The sequence below is a fragment of the Vulpes lagopus genome, chromosome 12 (genome assembly GCF_018345385.1).
Source record: "Vulpes lagopus strain Blue_001 chromosome 12, ASM1834538v1, whole genome shotgun sequence".
NCBI lineage: Eukaryota > Metazoa > Chordata > Mammalia > Carnivora > Canidae > Vulpes > Vulpes lagopus.
Window position 1 is genome coordinate 75142917 of NC_054835.1, and position 22703 is coordinate 75165619.

Sequence of the window (22703 nt, forward strand, 5' to 3'; positions counted from 1 at the left end):
TTATGCTCCTCTTTTTCAAGTTTTCATTCATTAATGCATTTCACTGTAAAATATTTAGAGTGGGTTGCTTCGTGGCCTCAATTTATTTAAATATGGCTTGGGAAAAATTATATAATATATCTTATTACCTAATAGGATTTTTTTTTAAAATGGCAAATGTAAAGAAAAAAAAGTCCTCCTATAAAATACTATCTTAAGTCAGGGAGATGATTTCATTGAACTTTCTAGTTTTTGAACACTTTGAAAAGTACAGACACCCAGTAATGGGGCATATAGCAGCCAGATGATGCAAGGCTTGGGGTGATTGGGCTACAGAGTAGCCCAGAGGATACAGAGTAAATAAGTCTAGGTATGCTAAGGAGGCCACTGTTTTTGGTTAGCTCTGTATTTGCTTTTGCATTTCTTAATGAGGGTCTCCTTTTCAGATGTTTTTCTTCCCGTTAACCAAAACTTTTTGTTTGCTTTTAACCAATTTTTTATATATGTACCAATTTTTATATAATTATAAAGTTAAAATGTGCCTAGTATACCTCTAGGATTATATTGGCTATGATAATGAACAGTTATTTATTTCAGAAACCTAGGATCTCAAATTCTATAATTCTCAATGATCTAATTAATAAATAATGATAAGCTCAATGATGTGATGTAATCAAAATAAAGAATTGCATACATTTTTAAAATTGTGACAAAAATTACCTAGTAATAACAAAGTTTTATTTGCACAATGATGATAAAAAAGAATAACAAGAATTGTCTTAATTATGTCACTATTATTTGATCAATTTTATTATTTTACTGCATCAGAAAATATCTTATTTCTTTTGATATCTTTAGGAGAAAAAAAGAGATATCTTTAGGAGTCATTCAGTATAATTTTTTTAAATGAGAAGTGCTTGAATTTGAGGTGCCATTTATTTTCGCCATTGTTAAATATACCAGATACACAGATGTACACTGAGATACAGTAGTTTACTAATAACAGCTCTTAATATATTCATAGATGTTCTCTTGTACTAGCTTATTAAAATCACAGTAATTTGAGTTGCAGCATTTATTGGGTAAAAATATGAATAAATGGTGTAATAAAAAGTATATACTATCATGTGTAGTTATATGTATATTTATGTAATATGTATTTCATATATATGTATGAGTAAATATGTATGTTAATAAATATACATTTGGGGCAGCCCGGGTGGCTCAGTGGTTTGGCGCTGCCTTCGGTCCAGGGCCTGATCCTGAAGACCTGGGATTGAGTTCTGCATCAGGCTCCCTGCATGGAGCCTGCTTCTCCCTCTGCCTATGTCTCTGCCTCTCTCTTTCTCTGTGTCTCTCATGAATAAATAAATAAAATCTCTAAAAAATAAATAAATAAGTATACATTTTGTTATAAAATTCTTTAACTGTGGGAATCTTAAAAGGACCTAACTTAGACATCATGTATTCTTTGGCACCTGGGTGGCTCAGTGGTTGAGTGTCTACCTTCGGCTCAGGTTGTGATCCTAGGGTCCTGGGCCCGAGTCCACCATCGGGCTCCCAGTAGGGAGGCTGTTTCTCCCTCTGCCTACGTCTCTGCCTCTCTATGTCTCTCATGAATAAATAGAGAGTTCTTTTAGAAAAAAGAAATCACCTGTTCTTTTTTCTTTCTTTTGATTTTTTTCTTTCCACATAAACTTTACTTACTTATCCCCAGACCTAATTTTATCCTTTTTAGCTTTTCCTTATTCTATTACATGTCAGTTTCTACAGTAATAGGGGAAACTGCAGTAAGATGAATGGAACAAAAAGATTGTTTTATTCTGATTCCTTTTTATCCCCTGTCTGCTCTTTTGCAAACCAATTAAAGCTCTAGATGTTGAGGAGGTATTCTTGATGGGAAAACAGGCCTTTTTACCCTAAAAGTTGGAATGCCAATGTTTCCATTTTATAGTTGTTTTGTTATTTTATATTATTAGAGTAAACAGAAATAATTCATGTAGAAATGCTGTCAGTGTGTTAACACTTACTAAGAATCCCTAAAGAATAGTTGTTAGGATGATGATTTTTACTAAATTATATTCATTATATTATAAATATTAAATTTACTTTAGTTTTTTTTTTTCTTCCCCGCAAAGACTCCATTTTGGGATCCAAGTATCTATCTTTCAAAAAGACTTCTATAAAAAGACCAGTTTCACAAGTCTACCTATATGTGCTAATTATTAGAACCTAACTATAAAAATTCATTGATGTACCCATATTTTTAATCTGTGTCTTGAGGTCATGCTAAACCTTACTGTGGTAGCTATTGATTTTAAAACCATAAATATGTGTTTAAGTAAACTTCCAGTCAGGCTAAAGTTACAGCAGAAATATTGCATCATATGCTACAACCTTAGAAACTCTCCTTTGGCAGTAATGGTCCCTGACTCCCTTTGAGTATTTTAGGCACTGATACTCCATAATGGGCCATTAAGGAAGGTGTTTAATTTGAGACCTATCTAGGTGTATCCTACTGAGATGAGATAATTTCAAAACATGTGTTTTTTTTCCCCTGCCTGGTTGCTCCTGATATACCACTACAAGGAATGAAATATGGAAAAGCTTTATTGGAATACTTTATGAATCACAAAAGACAGTACATTTCTCTCATAATCTCAAGAACGTTATCTAAAATATAGATATCCTTTTTATTTCAGGAAGTTCTAAAGGAATTATTTTTAGACGTTGTCTGATACACATTTTTAAAAAGTTTCCAGTATCGTATTTTTTCCTTTAATCCTTGTTAAAACTGCTTTTGAAATGGAGACTTATTGAATTTTTTTTTACAATGTGAATATCAGGGGTTTACAGTCAAAATGTTTATATGAAAGACATGAATGGAACTTACCAGTCATGATAACTAAGCCTCAGTGAAACTGATACATCATCTAGCTCATAATGAGATTTAGCTTACCCCCTCCGTTCCTCTTGGTTTTGGAAAGCCTTCAAAGAAAGCATGAGTAGATGTATATTTTTCCTTATCTGCCTGAAGGAATTGGAATAGAATGAATTGGACATTACTACCTCATTTCTTATAACTTCTCTATTCTAAACTTTAAGACAGTTTCTTTGTAACTGGCATTGTTTTCAAGAAGTAGCGTTAAGAAATGAGATATTTTTCTGCTTCAGTCCCCTGAATTCATTAATATGTCTTTATATGATTCTGGTCATCTGATTTGATGTTTAAAGTTCATTGTTCCTATCTATGGAAATAAATATCTGTGAAAATAAATATCTAAATATCTATGGAAATAAATATTTATGGAAATAACTTTTTAACTAATCTCAACTGTAGTGCTATTTGTTTTTATGATATGTTTTAGATTTTTATAGGAGAAAATGTGATTTTGTTGGTTTTAAATCAAACCTTGGAACTTTAATTTTAGCACAAACTTACACTAGAGTATATCATCATGGTTTTCAATCTTGATGTACTTAGGTGATTTCAATTCACAACATTGCCAAAAAGAAAACAGCATAAGACAGTATTAATTTAGCCCAATCATAAGTCCTCTGTAGATAATAAAAGTCCAACAAGTATTAGAAACATTTGAGCTAACTTGACTGTTTATTTGTTGATTCTTAATTTTTAAAAATTACTTATTTGAGGAGATGGGCAGGGGGAGAGGGAGAGGGAATCTCAAGCTGAGGAGCACTGGGCATAAAGCCCAACTTGGGCTTGATTCCAGGACCCTGAGATCTTGACCTGAGCCAAAATCAATAGTCAGAAGCTTAAATAACTGAGCCACCCAGTGCCACTGTCAATTTTTTATTCTTGACATTAATATAAGTATGACAAAGTCACAAATGATCCTACTTTGGAGATACATCTGCTTTTTCTTTATTAGCATTCAAAGTAATCTCAGTTCCTTTTTGGAAAAAATACTTTAATAGAATTAAATAGCATGCTGATTGCAATGAGATTGATAGATTTTGAAATCTTCAACATTTTATTGGGAGATATCTATTTCTTTTTTTTTTCCTGATTGTTTTCAGCTTTTTGTATAATTTAAGAAGCATTTACTTGGCATCTAAGAACCTCCCAAGTCACCATTTCTGAATTATTCACCTAATGAAGTCTGTGGTCTTACCCTCACTCACCCAAAACAAGCATGAATAAAATGGATCGCTGGTGTCTATTCAAATGTATCAAAGACGTACATGGTGCTAGGTAGGAATTACTTAAAAGTGAAGATAATGAAGGCTTTCTGTTACTTGCATGATTTCTCTCAATCTGAAGTTAGAATATATCAGTGTATGTCTGTGTCCTAGACCTCTATTTCATGAATGAGATGAATAAAGTGTATGAGATGAATGAAATTAAATACGAACCTTACCTAGCTAAAAGCACCTTATATTTACATAAATGGTTGTTTAAGCACAGGAATCTATAACAAAAATACCATAGAATATGTTTCTAACATACAACGGAAGTTTATTTCTCACAGTTCTAAGAAGTGGAAGTCCAAGATTAGTGTGCCAGAATGGTTGAGTTCTAGTCATAGCTCACTTCCAAAGTTATCGATAGCTGTTTTCTCTCTATAACCTCTCATGCTGGAAGCGGCTAGAAACCTCTCTGGGTTATTTATTTATTTATTTGAGAGAGAGAGAGAGCAAGAGAGTGAGAGAGCGAGAGAGAGAGCGCATAAGCATGGGCAATGGCAGAGGGAGAGGGCAAAGCAGACTCCCCACTGAGCAGGGAGCCCAATGTGGGTCTCGATCCCTGGACTCTGGGATCATGACCTGAGCCAAATGTAGATGTTCAACTGACTGAGCTACCCAGGAACCCTGAAGTAGATACTTCATATGTTCTGAATGCTTGCCCTTCCTCATTTCTTTTATATTTCAGATTTTATTTATTTATTTATTTATTTATTTATTTATTTATTTGAGAGAGACAGAGTCAGAGGGAACACACAAGCAGGAGGGAGAGGCAGTGGGAGAAGCAGGCTCCCTGTTGAGCAAGGAGCTGGACCTCCTCCAGATTTGAACTTTTCTCGGAAACATAGAAATCAAATCTTGATTATAATCATAAATGACATATTGTAAACCAGTTGTTGATTTTTTTAATATCCTTTTAAATAATAGCTATGTTCATTCTAGCTTGTTTTTATTTTTTTAATTTTTTATAAATTTATTTTTTATTGGTGTTCAATTTGCCAACATATAGCATAACACCCAGTGCTCATCCCATCAAGTGCCCCCCTCATTGCCCGTCACCCAGTCACCCCCACCCCCACCTCCCCTTCCACTACCCTTGTTCATTTCCCAGAGTTAGGAGTCTCTCATGTTCTGTTTCCCTTTCTGATATTTCCCACTCTTTTTTCTCCTTTCCCCTTTATTCCCTTTTGCTATTTTTTATGTTCCTCAAATGAATGAGACCATATAATGTTTGTCCTTCTCCGATTGACTTATTTCACTCAGCATAATACTCTCCAGGTCCATCCATGTCAAAGCAAATGGTGGTTATTTGTCATTTCTAATGGCTGAGTAATATTTCACTCTATACATAGACCACATCTTCTTTATCCATTCATCTTTCGATGGACACCGAGGCTCCTTCCACAGTTTGGCTATTGCGGACATTGCTGCTATAGACATCGGGGTGCAGGTGTCCCGGTGTTTCATTGCATCTGTATCTTTGGGGTAAATCCCCAGCAGTGCAGTTGCTGCGTCATAGGGCAGGTCTATTTTTAACTCTTTGAGTAACCTCCACACAGTTTCCAGAGTGGCCGCACCAGTTCACATTCCCACCAACAGTGTAAGAGGGTTCCCCTTTCTCCGCATCCTCTCCAACATTTGTTGTTTCCTGTCTTGTTAATTTTCCCCATTCTCAGTGGTGTGAGGTGGATCTCATTGTGCTTTTGATTTGTGTTTCCCTGATGGCAAGTGATGCGGAGCATTTTCTCATGTGCTTGTTGGCCATGTCTATGTCTTCCTCTGTGAGATTTCTCTTCATGTCTTTTGCCCATTTCATGATTGGATTGTTTGTTTCTTTGCTGTTGAGTTTAGTAAGTTCTTTATAGATCTTAGAGACTAGCCCTTTATCTGATATGTCATTTGCAAATATCTTCTCCCATTCTATAGGTTGTCTTTTAGTTTTGTTGACTGTATCTTTTGCTGTGCAAAAGCTTCTTACCTTGATGAAGTCCCAATAGTTCATTTTTGCTTTTGTTTCCCTTGCCTTCATGGATGTATCTTGCAAGAAGTTACTGTGGCCAAGTTCAAAAGGGTGTTGACTGTGTTCTCCTCTAGGCTTTTGATTGAATCTTGTCTCACATTTAGATCTTTCATCCCTTTTGAGTTTATCTTTGTGTCTGATGCAAGAGAGTGGCCTAGTTTCATTCTTCTGCATGTGGATGTCCAATTTTCCCAGCACCATTTATTGAAGAGACTTTTTTCCAGTGGATAGTCTTTCCTGCTTTGTCGAATATTAGTTGACCATAAAGTTGAGGGTCCAATTCTGGATTCTTTATTCTGTTCCATTGATTTGTGTGTCTGTTTTTGTGCCAGTACCACACTGTCTTGATGACCACAGCTTTGTAGTACAACCTGAAATCTGGCATTGTGATGCCCCCAGCTATGGTTTTCTTTTTTAAAATTCACCTGGCTATCCGGGGTCTCAAGGTTATTTTTAACCGCTAACATTGATAATAACGAGTTGAGATTTTATGAGTATAGGTGACTTTTGGATAACATGGGCTTCAACTGCATGGGTCCACCCATAGAAGGATTTTTTTTCCTAATAAATACAGTATAATACTGTAAATATATTTTCTATTATTTTCTTCATATTTTCTTTTTTCTTGCTTTATTGTAAAAATACAGTATATAGCACATATAGTATACAAAATATCTGTTAATCAATTATTTATGTTATTGGTAAGGCTACTAGTAGATTAAGTTTTTGTAGAGTCAAAAGTTATACCTGGATTTTTGACTTCAGGGAATTGGTGCCCCCAGTTCCCTGCATTGTGCAAAGGTCAACTGTATTTTCATTCTTGAAAAGTGAAGTAAAAGGTCTATTTTCTAAATCAGATACATGGAAGGAGTATGAGACCCGTTTTTTAGTTTCATCTCATTTAAAACAATTGAATTGTTTTGCAAACTAGTTTCATTAATGTACTTATTTTTATTTACCTTAATTTCAAACTTATTTTATTTCCAATTGCACATATCAGTGGAAACAAATAATTTCTTCTTCAAAGCCTGTTGAAAACAGACTTCAATCAGATGCTTTGTAGGATCTCAGGGAAGAGGGTAACTCAAGGACACTTCTCAAGAAAATGATCCTGTGTAAAACATCAATCTGTTTCATGGTTAAATGATATGCTGCCCTAAAGCCAAAAATAGCCATGTTCATTAAATCCAAATTTGTTCCTAAACATTAATAGACACTTATTAGATTATAACATTATCTGAAAGACAATTACATGGGACTTTTACTCTAGAGAACTTTCTTATTAAAATTACCTTCCTAGATTACTTGTTTTCTAACATTGCTTCAGACTATATTTGAAATATAATTATAAGGAGGTAGGTGCTTTACTTAAGCAATGAGAAAAGTCATGTGCTAGTTTTCAGTTTTGAGATTTAGCATTTCCTTGCTCAAAAAGTGTTGCAAGTAACCTTTAAAAAAATAATTGAATACAAATAGGTCTTTCTTTGCTCTGACCTTTCTGAAAGTTGTGGAGGAGATAGGGTAGAAATGAGAGAAGAATGGAGACTTGAGTGAAAGTTGTAGGAAAATTCAGTTTTATTCCTAAACTACACTTCCTAATTTCAATTTGATTTAACTTTTTTCCTCTATCTTCTTTGCCCATCCTCTGTGTTTTCCTTCCATTTCCCATCCTGATTTATTTGTCCTTCACTCACTGAAAAACATGTTACTGTGGTATTTCTACAATTTGAAACATTGTCTTGACTTATTTCAAATAATCGATATTTTAAATCACAATTTTAGACTTGTAGGTCACTTTGAACCCCTACCACTAAATCTGGCAAATATTGTCATTGCCACCGCTAGCCTAAGGTATTTTTTCTTTCTTCCCCATTTTCTTCTATAAACCACTACCAATTTAATCTTCCAAAGGTGGAATGTTTCCAGTGTACCTTCTGATTCTATCTGCTTTCCTGTTTAACCACTCACAAACTCCTATCAAATGTTCTTCTGTACTATTCACCCCCAAAAGTAGTATCATTTATCATTTTTAACCCTACTTTTGAATATGAAACCTTTCATTAAGTGAAAAGAAAGTTTTTTTTCACTTAATAAATGTCTCCTCTTGCCAGGGATCTTTATAGGTACCATATATATGTTACCTGTATTTAAGCCTATAAGCACCTGGTGTAATATAGATTAATTTCAGATGTGAACATTATGCTATAGAGAATTGAATTAAGCGGCCTATGGTCATACAGCTCACAGTTTGAAGGGAGAAGATTTAACACATTTTCTCATTCTACATTTCATGTTGTGCCTTCTATTCTTGCTGTTCCTGATGACTCTGGCTTATGCAATATTGAATACTTGAAGATAGGAGCTAAGTTTTTTTAATGCAGAAATAAAGGATCAAGAACATATAGCTACATCCAGTTCTAAATCAAGACACGTACATACATGGTTTGTTTCTTCCAGGTTGTATATGACTTGAATGTTAGGAAATCTACATCTATAAAGTTAAATAGTACAGTTATAGTTTGTTATATGGTAGTAATGCATTGCCAAATGTATAAAAGTACCGTTGTATCTAAAAGTGTTGTGATTCTCTGGAATCATATTTGATCTCAAATAGCATTATAGCCACTAAGCAGTGTTAGGCAAGTTTGGAATCCTGACAAAAGTGTCATGTCATGAAAATATGAAGACTGCATTATCTTTGTGTAGTGTCATGTTAGGTACTATCTAAATACTAGTTAGTTCATTAATGTAATGATTCATGTAATATCTCTATTCCAGTTAGTATATGTATTAACTCAGGCTCTTTATTTCAAACCAGAGATCATTTACACAAATTAAATTCAGAACAAAATATTGAAGTGTTCAGAAGAAATAGAGGATCATAAAATGTTTTGGAATATATTCACTATAAAGATTTTTTTAAAGATTTTATTTATTCATGATAGACAGAGAGAGAGAAAGAGAGAGAGAGAGGCAGACACAGAGGCAGAGGCGGAAGCAGGCTCCATTCCAGGAGCCCGAGGTGGAACTCGATCCCAGGACTCCAGGACCGTGCCCTGGGCCAAAGGCAAGCACCAAACCACTGAGCCACCCAGGGATCCCCTGTAAAGATTTTTTCATTCTTTAAAGACAGTACCTGCAGTTATTTTTATGTATTTATATAATGTTTATATAATGTTTAACTCATATAATGTTTAGCTTATATATTACAAAAATCTGACACATTTCAGTCATATCTTCACATTCTTGCATAATTACCTTTCTCTTCTTGCAGGTCTTCTAGATCTTCCAAGCTTGATTATTTCCTCTATTTTTTAAAACTCTCTTCTTTATGATATTTGGATTTATATTTTATTATTTGTATTTCCTGTTATCTGTTCCCCTCCTCTATCCTGCTTCTGCATTGTTCTCTTCCTATTCTTCCTTCTCTTCATCTTTCTACAATGCAAGAATCATGCCATATATATGTTACGTGTGTGTGTGTGTGTGTGTATATCCTATGACCAAAAATAGTTTATATTGTTTGTATTTACTGAAGATCTCTTGGTACACTTTGCCAAAGAAACACATGTGGAAGAGGATTGTTTCTGTCCTCTGAATGTCCAAAGGAATCTAGTACCATTTAAGAAAGTATTTATTACTACATTATTCAGCTCCTCATTGCCACTCGATAAATACTTTAAAAAAATTGATGCAAATAATTTATTCACACACAATTGTAGGTATGTAGTTGAATATTCACCTTGCTCCAGTTTTTTTATGAGAAAGTCAATTTTTATATGATTCTAAAAAGAAATTCATCCATAAGAATTTTATAGTTTTCATGTCTCCCTTCTTTTCCTCATCTCTGAAACTGTGTCTCCTGATCCTTTTCTCCAACGAAAAGGAAGAGAATTTTCTCACCACTAGCTAGTATTGATCCCTCTATCATTTATCTATAATATCATAATTTATTGGATACTGTGTACTTGATCCAATGCTAGACAGTAAGAATATAAAGAAGTTGGGGCAGCCCCGGGTGGCTCAGAAGTTTAGCAATGCCTTCAGCCTGGGGTGTGGTCCTGGAGACCTGGGATCAAGTTACCTTGTTGGGCTCCCTGCATGGACCCTGCTTCTCCCTCTGCCTGTGTCTCTGCCTCTCTCTCTCTCTCTCTCTCTCTCTCTCTCTCTCTCTCTCTCTCTCTGTGACTCTCATGAATAAATAAATAAAATCTTTAAAAAAAAAGAAGTTGTTTAATTGCAGTTTGAAGAATGAATGAAGTTATAAGAAAGGGGATGGAGGCTTGAAGATGAGAAAAGACAGCACATTCGAGAGTCTGCAAGTACCCTAAGATGGCTAAGGTACAGGGTCCTCTGTGAAACATAGTAGGACCAGTCAAAAGTTAGTGGAATGTATGTGATTCATCTGTATAGCTAGCACTCTTTCCTTTTTTGTGTTTGTAGGTTTTTTTGTTTGTTTTGGTTTTTTAATCTATGTAAGTTTTTAATTTTTTTAAGTTTCAAAAAAATTCAAAGTTTTTAAGATTTATTTGTGGGAGGAGAGAGCTAGAGAGAGAGAGAGAGCAAGAGTGTGTACAGGAGGGCAGAGGGAGACAGGCATACTGCCCGCTGAGCAGGACCCCAATGTAGGGCTGGATCCTGAGATCTTATCTGAGCCTAAATCAAGAGTCAGATGCTTAACCAACTGAGCCACCCAGGTGCCTCAACATTTTTTAAGATTTTATTTTAATTCCAGTTTGTTTACAGTGTTCTATTAGTTTCAGGTATTCAGTGTAGTTAATTTAACACTTCATATATTACTCAGTGCTCATCACAATCATTTCATTTCTTAATCTCATCACCTATTTATCCCATCCCCCACCTCCGTAGATAAGTACTTTGTAACTGTAATATAATAGTATAATGGTTTTTGACTCCATAAATAAAGACAGAAAAGTCCCTTAAAACTTATTCGAATGCTTTTGTTTGAAGAGTTAAACTATTAAGACAAAATATTTAATCTTTAAAATCAGTTTGATCAAAGGACCAAAGCTAAGAGTATACTCACAGGCAGCTTCTTGGTTAAGAAATAATAGACCAGTCTTTTTGCAAGAACCAAGAAAACTTTAAGAGAAACAGAATACTAAGAGGTTTTAGAAACCGTCAATTATAACTGACCTTTAAAATACATATATATTTTAAAATATACATATATATGTATATATACACTCACTATAAACTGTAATTTATTTTTATTTTTATTTTTTTTGCTGCTACCCACTGATGATCACACCAGACATTTCAATGATTTGTAATTTGGGGAATCCGTCTTATAGTCTGTTTTGTTGTGCTGCCCTGCTTCTTTTTTCCTGAGAGTTAACTATTTCATAGAGCTTCCGTTCACATCAGAAGGAGTCTTCCATGTAGAACTGCTTTTCGAAAGGCACTTTTGGCAGAAAAGGTCACCTGTCATTTCATAGGACATGGACTATGAAGCATTGCTGTATATGTGCTTATGATTATGTAATACTAATAAATCATAGAAATCTTATACTCTTAAATTTGAATAATGAGCATTAAAGCCTCTCATCTAAGCATCTATGCATGACTAAGTAGGTGAAATATGTTTTCCAGCCTTATTAAATTAATATTTCTCAAAAATACTTTGTTTGCTCTTTTTGGTTACAACGGATGGTTCTTATATGTAAATGTAGTGAGCTGTGTGCCCATGATTCATTTTATCTAGATGCTCTGTAGCAGACAGTTACTTGTTAAGGTAGTGACAGATGATAAAATAAAATAGCTAATCTCCTTTATATTACTTTTCATAAGTTTACATATGTCAGTTTGAGGTCACAAAAAAAGATAATTTATGGAGAAGAATTGTGATAAATATTTGATTTCTTAATGTAATTTCTTCTTTTAATGTAATTTCAAATCATTTAAATTTCCAAATTCATTTACTAACTTTGGAAGAATACTGATAACACCCAAGTGATGTTTATAAACACTTCTAAAGTCAGGTTGTTTGTTTTGTTTTGTTTTCCTTTGAGTAATAACTATAATTTTTCGTTATGGAATGAAGGGTAAAAATCAATGTTAAATGAGAAACTCCTGTATTGTAATTAGCAATGGGGTTGTAGGACCATAAACCAGTTAATTATTAAAATAGCCATATGTACCAAACTTGTACAAAAAGTAATCTCTCAAACAGTCCTATATGGTAGAAAGAAGCTAATTGGCAAAATAAAATATGGATTAACTGAAATTTATAAAGTTCATATGGAGTAAGTTTGTAGTTATATATTACTTGGGAAACTGTACAAATATTACGAAAAGGATATAGTATCTTGTATAGATTATTGTGAAGGGAAAAGTATAATAATAAAATGCAATTTTCCTTGGAAAAAGATTGAGAGTGAATTGTCTTACAGAAATGTGATTAAGAGTAACTGAAATGAAGGCAAGAATTCCAAGATGAATAGCATTCAGATTATAATACTAATATCAATTTGGAGTATAGAAAGGAAGCAAATATACAATAAAAATGAAAGCTTTCAAGTATGATCTAAGAGGGGTATATAAAAAAACTTGAATTGGAGAAACACATTATGACACTTGAATTTAAGGTGAGAATTTCCCCAAAGTAAAATCAATGTTGGTTTAAAAGAACTTTGTGCTTCAGAAATAACAAAAGTTCAAACATCTTCAGAGTTTAAATGTGTTAAATGGGAGTATAAGTTAGTCTGAATCCAACAAATAAGGAATGCCTTTCTGTGTAGTTTATGAGAAAAGGCTTTAGTTATATAAAACATTTGTAGAATATTTTTCCATGTTGTGATTTTTTTCTAACTTTTAATGAAACTGCAGTGAAATCACACACTTTCATAATAATTATAATCTTAAATATTAATGATGTAATCAGGACACTTTAATCAACCTCACTTTTTAATTTTGAATATTTGAAGAGCTATGAAGTTGGCAGTTTTGTTTGAGGACATATAAACTCCCAAGTACCTAATCAAGGACTACAGTATAATATATTGTTTCCCGATTTTGGAGAGGGTAACAGGCAAAACTGTTTGCCATATTGTGGTAATCTTTGATAAAAATTAGAAATGCCATCTTTCAAGAATGATTAAAACATTAGTGTGTTGATTCCTATTGGAAATTAGTGTCGTAAGTAATAAATTTGATACAAGAGAAACACTGAAAATTCTTCTTTATGAAACCTCACATTGTTTAGTTCAGCTATAGAATCTCAAGGAGAGCGTGCACACCTCAAACTGTGCTGTTAGTCCTAACCATATATGTGAGAGGGGTAGAGTTTGGGTATCTGATTTATCCCTCAATTTTGAAGAATAAAGAAAACAACAGAAATTAGTAAATGATAGACACACTGACAGGCATGCAGAATCCTTGATAGTCTCTGTATCACACAATAATTTATATTATCTCTAAATCTCACAACCAACTTGCAGGGTGAATATTGTTCTTTTATAGTTGAAGAAACAGATGCAGAAAGGTAGGCAAACTTGCCCTAGCGGCATAATATTAGGTCAGCATAATTTTTTCAATTGAATTACACTTGCCTTGCAAAGTTACATTAGTTTCATGTGTAAAGTATATTGATTGGATGAGTCTGTGTTATATGATGCTCACCACAAGTGTAGCCATCTGTCAGCATACAATGCTGCTGTTACAATACCATTGACCATATTCCTGTGCTGTACCTTTTATCCCTGTGACTTAATTCATTTCATCACGAGGCCTGTATCTCCCACTCCCTTTTGCCCATTTTATCCGTTACCACCCCCCATCCCCTCGCTTGTGGCAACCAACAGTTTGTGTCAAGAGTGATTTTTAAATCCCTTACATTTACAAAAGAAAATCTGACAGCTTTTCATTTTATTTTCCTAGAACATCTCATGTAACACATACTACATTTTGCACAGCACTATAATTATTGATGAATATACCTTTTAGCCTTTATATTTTACTGCAAGTGGTTTTAAAAGGGCTGTCACATTTTAGACTTGTGGCTACCCTCTCCCCACTTGACCCTATAGTATTACAGTGCATGGTACATAGAGAAGGCGAAAGAAATTTTGTTGGAGATGGAAATGTATTTTGAAGTTGATTTGTTAAATGCTTTATTCATTAGTACACCTTTTTTTTTTTTTAATGAGTAATGGTCCTGTTATATGTGACTTAATGAGTCCCTAATGCCTTTTCTTGGTTTTTCTTCTCTCTGTGTTTTTGAAGAACTTTGTTTCAGAAATATTTTGAGTGGAAATCCCTTTCAGATGAAACTCATTGTTTTGGTAGTTAATAACATATAAATTAGAAAAAAAATCATCCCAGGAAGTTTTTTTATGTTTTCCTTTTATATTAGTATGCAAGCAGTAATGGCAAATCTTTCTATAGGTTATGAATATTCTCTTCTCTCAAATTATGTATTAAAATTTATATTGCTCAATTATTGCCATTTTGTTCAATGTGCCCCCAAATTAGCACATTATTTTGGGGCTCTGGGTGAATGGTAGGCAGGTGGTGATGCTGGATTGTAAGAACATGTTACCCTCTAGTCAAGTAATAGCTTCTGTTCTTCTCAATTCCTTTCCCCACCTCTGTTGACACAATACTCATGAAAACAAATTCCTGTGCTCAAATCCAATGTGAAATATCCTAGTAGACGTGGTTTTGTGTCCTGTTGTGATATCCTAAATTATTATAATAAATAATATGCATTTCTAATCCTTTCTATAAAGTCACTTTCTCTCACTGTTTTCATCAATGTGGAAATACATAAAGTATTCTGGTTTTCAGGAAAACCAGACTTCACAATAGCAATACTCCTATTTCTACATGGAAATAATCCTCCCTGTCCCTCCAAAAGATACAATGTTAGAATTAGGCTAGTTTTCTTTTTAAACATGTCTTTTCTCTTTGTCCCTCTGCTCCTACGTACTGTATCCATGCTGTTCCTCCATTCTTCACAATCTAATAACATATTTAAGAAACACCTGTGGTTTTTTTTTTTTTTTTTGGAAAATAGCTACGTTGTTCCCTTTCTTTGCACAATTAATATAACTCTCCTCCTATATTTTCTTATTCATTTCTACTATAGAGAGAGCAAAGAATATTGGTTTAGAATTAGACATTTGGTTTGAAATTCTTGCTGCATAACATTTCTGATTTTCCTCCTCAGTAAACATGAGACGGTATTATCTACTTTATAGATTTGTATGGAGAATTAAATCAGATAATTGTATAATATACAGAACATTGCTTGGCATATGATAGGTAATAGAATCATGTTTATTCTTCTCTTCTTTATCTTGTGATTTCACTTCCTATGTTCTGTTTTAACCACTACAGTGTGAGTTGTGAAAAAAATTGTTCTACTTAATCTGCATGCTCGGTATCTACTTTGGTTAATATTTTGTGTATATTTTTCAATTAATGAATAAATGATTCACCTAGTAGCTACCCACAGTTATTTCCAGTGGCAAAGTATTTCTATATATATTTATATATGTGTTAGTGTATGTCTATATGCCTACACACATCTAACACCAATTTTTGACCTCTAAGTGGAGAAACACAGTAACTCAATGTTGAGAGTAAGGAGACATCGTTTACTTGTTGATGTGTCAATCAATTTTAGTGTTCTTCTTTAAATGTCCATTAATTATTACATGAGTTTTTTTTTTAATTTTTTTTTAAATTTATTTATGATAGTCACAGAGAGAGAGAGAGAGAGAGAGTCAGAGACATAGGCAGAGGGAGAAGCAGGCTCCATGCACTGGGAGCCTGATGTGGGATTCGATCCCGGGTCTCCAGGATCACGCCCTGGGCCAAAGGCAAGCGCCAAACCACTGCGCCACCCAGGGATCCCTATTACATGAGTTTTAATGAAATTTTAAATTAACAATTTTTTCAAAAGTTAATTTTGGAAAAAGTTATTTATGGCAATTGAGAAGTTGTGAATAATTTCCTGTAAGTCAGAATGCGAATAAGAGAAAAATGAAAATGTTTCACTATTCCTTTTCACATAGTTTTTTTTTATCTCAACCAGTTTTTTTCTCATCAATGCTTTTCCTATTTGTAAAAGTGAAAATTATGAGATTGTCTATTTTAAGCGTCATTTTCTTACAATGTGTCAGTGATATTATTTATTTTTAATCTGTTGTGTTCAGATTTAGTGTTTTCGGAGCCTGTCTATACAATAATGACTCAATAAATACATTTGAGCTAAATTATTGAATGATCTTACTTCTTATACATGTTAAAGGATCAATACGTTAAAATGAAGAACTAATGAGATGTATAATAACCATTAAGACATAACACTTAAGCGCTAGACACTATTCAGGGCAGTACGTATTTTTCTGTATTTTACAGAATTCAGGATTCCAAATTTTAGCTCATTTAATGACATACACACATATCAAATAATATTACTCCATTAGCATAGGGAATTGAGGCACTGAGGGCTTAAATGACTTGTCCAAGGTCACAGTATTGGTAGAGCTAGGAATTGAGGTTGGGTGGCCTTGCTCCAGAATCTATGTTCTTAATTACCATGCTATAAATAATAATGCCAGAAATTCACATAAATCTGTGTAATTTTGCCTTATAACTAAGCCAAGTATTTAAGAAATTTTTGGAATTTATTTTGTGAGAATGAGGCTTATTAATATAGTCTTCAGTAAACTATCACTGTTTTGTATAAGCTTTCCCAGAAGTTTATAATATCTATACTCAAAATATGAAATTGTTTTAAGCTATATCAATCACTAGAAGAGAGAGTGAGATGGAAAAGGAAAGAGAGAGACAGAGAGAAGGAGAGGAAAAGGAGAACAACGCAGTTTGTACCGATTGATTGTTTTAAAGGTGCTGACTATGAAAGACATCCTCAAAATTTGGGTCATGCTCCCTCAGTATTTTTGCTTCTTAAGCTAAATCTGTGCAGTCTTTAAGAGAAGGCAGCAAAATCAGTTCAGTTCAGTAAAATAACGGTCTTACTGCTAAAAGTTTTTTAATGTCTTCCATACATATTTAAAACTTTTAAGCAATATTACTCATCTTAATTGTAAGATCCTGTAGAGTAGTTTGCTTGTTTTATTCAATGTTCTATCCCATATTCCTAGTCCAGTGCTTTATATTTCACTGGGCACTCAATAAACCTCTTTTGAATGAATTACCCATGTTTGAGCATAATTAATTAGCATAAATTTAGGCTCTTCATAGATCCTTACAAAGATGCTTTGAAAAATAATATAGTTAAAATGGGGAATAATCTTTGAATTGAATTTCAGGCCTGGAATGAAAGTAAGACTCATACATTTAATTTTTTGTTTGTTTGTTTTAAACTTATAGTAATGGTAATGAATGTATTTTTTTTCTTTTTACTATACTAATGTTAGTAAAAATTACATTTGTTGAAAATGTTTGGACAAAGTAAGTCCCAAGTCTATTTATACACATTAACAAAGTATAAAAATTAAATACTAATTTGTTATAATACAAATTGATATTGCATATTCATATTAATTTTTCCAGGGTAGCTGAATTATTTATTTCAGTCCGTTTTGAGATTGGGAAATAAACCTATGGTGATGCATGCATAAATTCTATCCTCTAGCGTTACTCATTTTTATATATGATGCCTGTGTAAGTTACAGTGAAGAAGGGAGAGAGGTATACAGGTATACTAGTCAGCAAATAAATCTTCAAAGAATTAAGATGAAAAAACGTGTATTTGATAACCCATTCTTTTCTCCTTGTTTGCAGGATTCAAATTTTGGATACTGGTGTTTCTATTTTTGAGGAATTTTTTGTTTGAGGGATTTTTTTTTTTTTAAATCATCGATCTTGGAGTACAGAAGAGGAACCAGAAAGACACATTTCATTTCACATTGGGAACACTCGCTTTTGAGGCACTCTCACTCCCGAGTACACAGCCATGTGGCCATCACAGCTACTAGTCTTCATGATGCTTGTAGCACCAGTCATTCAAGGTAAGACCTTCAATTAGATTTTTGTGTGAAGCTTAATGTTGTCTCTATTTGCTCTAGATCCTTTCTTCTAAATCTTTGCTCAGTGATTTAGCAGCTTTTGCCTATGATATATTAATAGAAGTTAAATTTTGCAGGCCATGATATGTGCCATGAGCTGCAATAAACACAACTTTGAATTTGATTTCTGAAAGTAGCTCTTGAAATATATGTATAACCAAATATTTTTGTTATTTTTAATAACTCTTGCATGTTTTATTATTGGCTTTTACCACACATATGGAAAATCAGCTAAATTATTAACTATACCATTTATTCTGAATTTTTTGGCTTTCATTTTTTGTAATTAAAATACTTTTTAATTTAATAAGCATATCTATTTGAAAGACAGAAAAAAACAAAAATCTGCTTTCCCAAACCAAGTTCCTATTTATTTCTCAGTGTTGGCTACTCTTCAATCTTTAATACACAGAATGCAAACTAAACGTCTCATTTAAATGAAAATTATTTTTTTCATATACCTTTTAATGAAAAAATGCCAATTATATGAACATATGGTGAATGGAAATTTTACTGAAACATGCTAATCAACTCATAAAAAAACATCTACTTTGTTCATTTAGACATTTTGGTATTTATAGCACAAGTACAATAGTTAAACTTTATAAAAGATAATTATTTAATAAATAAATTCTGTACAACTTAGTGTAATATTCACTGAATCTTTCTAAAAATTGGCAAAGTCTACATTTATATTCCTTACTGACTCTTTAAAGTTTTCTACTAATTGTCATTGGTTTTGCATTAATATGAAAATGGTATAATATAGTAACTACTTCATACATTAATAATATTCTAGCAAAGAAAGAGACATAGCTGTATTTGCCACTGCTCAGAGGTCTCAGCATAGTGTAGTGTAGCAAGTACCTGAAATCAATTTTTAGCCTATATGGCTTACGTTGGTTTTTAATTGACTACAAAAAATATATTGTCATTTTTCAGTGATACAATTCCATATTTGGCCCATATGCTTGTTTCAACATGAATTACATTCTGCTGTCATTGTAAAAACTGGATAAAGTATCTTCCGCGTCTTTTGATGTTTTCTTCTAAAGCTTCCCTGATTTAACACTTTTTAAACAATATATGGTAGTGCTTTTTTAAAGATATGAAAGTAAAACTTCAAGCATCTAGTTTTAAGTGATGTGTATTTGTAAAAAAAAAAATTCAAAATGTTTCCTTAATTTATAAAGTGATGGAGCACTCACTTTCACATTCTTAGGCACATATAAAATTTTGTGGTATGAGACAATAAAATAATTACGTCCCTTTAAACAAGTGTTTTTCTAATTATCTGTATATCTAACAATTATTCTAATTAGGTTTTTCACAGTATAAAGATGTCTCACTCATAAAGTTATTTTGAGGATTAAATAAATAGCATACAAAGAGAATCTAGTACAGTGTATGACAAATATTCAGTGTTTGAACATGTTGATTTCCTTAATCATGGTATCTGCCCCTCTAGTTTGTTTTAATGAATATATAACAACCAGAAATTAGCTAACCATGAGAGCTGTTTGATTTGTTGTTAATATTCAGAAAAAAAGGAACTGCTTTTTCTGTCTCTACACACATACATACACAGAACTCATGCTTAAAAAGTCAATCTAAAATTATGCTTGCTAGTGGAACATAGGTTAAAATTGCAAGAACAGACATTGTAAGAGATTCCCTTTTCAGAGGTGAAATTTCTGGTCTCTAAAAACTAACACCTGCTGTGTATTTCAGTTGGCCCCAAACATGGCAGAGCCATAGATCATGGGGCTTATGTTTGGACCGTATTGAACACCACCACCCTCTTTAAGTAATTCTGAGAAGTATTTAAAAATTCCTAATAAAGCAAATAGAAAATTGGCCTGGTATAAAAAAATATTTGGGGCTAAAGTAATCCTTGCTGTTGTATGTGAGCTACTTTATCTTATCTCTACTTTGAACCATATGATGCTACACAATATAGAAGCTTTCTATATATAAACCTTATCCTTATTACTTTGAATTAGGAATTTTAAAACTTCACACCAGAGAAAATGCAAGTCTGTTTTGTCTTCCTTCTATAGAAGGCCTTCTCCACTGCCTTTGTGCCACCACTTCTGACTTGTAAATGGAGGGCTTCATATAAACAGCCTTTTGAGACTCAGCTTGCTCATACATAAAGGAATGTATGTACCTCTGATCAGCGCTGATCTTAGAGGACAGACTTTTTTATTAGAGTCCCTTACAACCTTGTCGTAAAGGAATACCACATAACTTGAAACTTTATAGACAGTTGAATTAAGATGATGTCACAGCTACAGGAGGACATACTCTTGTTTCTGAAACATCCCCTGGTAGCGTCTCCTTGCCTACTCTTGTTGAGATGTCCAACTTCATTTGCACTCCTGACCATAGGGAATTAACTTATCTGGCAATGGCTTGCTCTTTTCTCCAGAGCAAATAATAATGATGACTACTGATTTTATAGCCATAGACTTTAGATGTATTGGTACAATTGACCCTTATAACATTCTTATGGTTTTAATATTACTTACTATTATTATCATTACCAGTTTTTACAGTAAAAACATTGTGGTGCCGAGTGGTAAAGGATCTTGACTGAAGTTACACAACTAGTATTGAGATCCAGAAGAGATTTAAATGCAGGACCTGGCTTCTTGAGCTCTGGTCTTATTCCCAGTAGGTAATCAATCACTATCAAGGCCATTCTTGCCTGCAGAGAATCCCATCTTAAATCTTCTGGCCATTTGAGAGAAGATGAAACAGAAATGCAGATCACTTGTTTCTTCCATCTTCTGAGCCCAGACAGATGAGGCCTTGAAGTCTTACATTCCTGAGATAAAATTTCAGCTCTGCTACCTAACTAGCTCTGTAACCATGTTACTTGGTAATAAACTAGTTAACAAATAATCGTTATCACCCAATGTGAGCCAGAAAACTGTGCTAGATCCTAAAGATATGGTAGTAAATAAAAGACTTTAATTGTTCCTTCAATAAAGCTAAAGTCACTTAAGATTTTGTAAGCCCACATTTTTATCTGCAAGAACGACCATTTATTCCATGCAGAGTTATTTGAAGAGGTAGATAGAATAAAATATATGTGTAGCTTTTATCATGGAGTTTGGCATTTGGTAGATCTTCCTTATATTTGTCTATCCCTAATGACCTTGAAATGGAGCTAACACTGAACATTAGATGAGGAAAATACCTAATTATCTGGATTCTTACTGTGAGAATTGAAATAAGTTTTTTTCTATTTGAACTTCAACATTTAAGTTTTTCCAATAAATTCTCGATACTAGTTACTATTCAAAATTGTTATCAAGCTGGTATGTATGAAGGCTTAGTACATAATTGTCCATATATAATAATATAGTATATAATTATCAGTTAGGCAGATATGTAGTTGTCAGTGGTAGTAGTATATAACTGCTAATATATCATGGTCAGGGATAAATTTTCTTCATAATTTTCACATAGATAAAATTAGAAACTCAGCTAAGGAATTAATTCTAAATAATGCTTACATTAGTTGAATAATCTCCATATTGTCCTAGAAAGACTGGTCACTATTTGATATAGGAAAACAAACTTAATCAGTACATCCACACTGTATATGTATATAAACTCAATTCTTGGATTTGAAAATGTCTCTGGTTCTGTGTTTATCTGTCCATATTTTATGTCTCTGTGTACCTCTGTATTTCTCCTTTTTTTGTTTTCCATGACCGTGCCCCCTTCCTGTACAGCCGTAAAACCCTTATCTATAATGCAAGGAGAACTGGCAGAAATAAAAAGAAACCACTAAAGCAGATGGCCAGTTTTTTGCTGTTAACTAATGTAGTGTTGCATGAAGATAAAGGTTTTTTTTTTTTGTTGTTGTTCTATTGGTGTGATTGGGAGCAAGAGAAAAGAAGGGAATTGGAGAACAATAATCCAATAATAACCTGGGCACTTGGGCTCATTGTGAATGGTGATAAAGGGATACCAATGTCCAGTGTGATATATTGTTTAGGAGATCTGATACTCAAGCCACAATGGATTGGGAGTTGAGAAAGTGGTTGGGGTGCTCAGGTACTTAATTATATCTACTCTTAATTATATTGTGCTTGTGAACTATGTTACAATTGAAGAGATAGAAAATAGGATAATTGGAACTTACTGTGGGTAAAGGCAAACAATATATTTTATGGTACTTTTGCATAAAAAATGGGGTTTTAAAAAATTCTTCTATAACCACCATATGCATACTTTTTTTCTGCATGCCTATTTTTTGAAAGTTGCATGTGTATTTATATATTTATGGACTTTATAGGATAACTTGCTTTTTATTATGTTCAAGCATTTAAGTAATAATTATAATTAGCAGGGGCAAAACTTTTGATCATATCCATATATATTTAGTCTAATATGGTTTTGTATAATTTGCATTTTATTAT

At 33.2% G+C, this 22703-nt stretch overlaps 1 protein-coding gene across 26 annotated transcripts in view; it reads left to right on the plus strand.

The window, feature by feature from the left end:
• The window catches only part of ADGRL3 (adhesion G protein-coupled receptor L3), an 802670-nt gene that overhangs the window by 275933 nt on the left and 504034 nt on the right, over nucleotides 1–22703 (plus strand). For all 26 annotated transcript variants that reach the window (XM_041725369.1, XM_041725367.1, XM_041725376.1 and 23 more), the window contains one exon: nucleotides 17984–18210. In XM_041725369.1, coding sequence (XP_041581303.1) covers nucleotides 18156–18210 — 55 coding nt within the window. In that variant the 5' untranslated portion in view covers nucleotides 17984–18155. The remainder of the gene's footprint in view (nucleotides 1–17983; nucleotides 18211–22703) is intronic.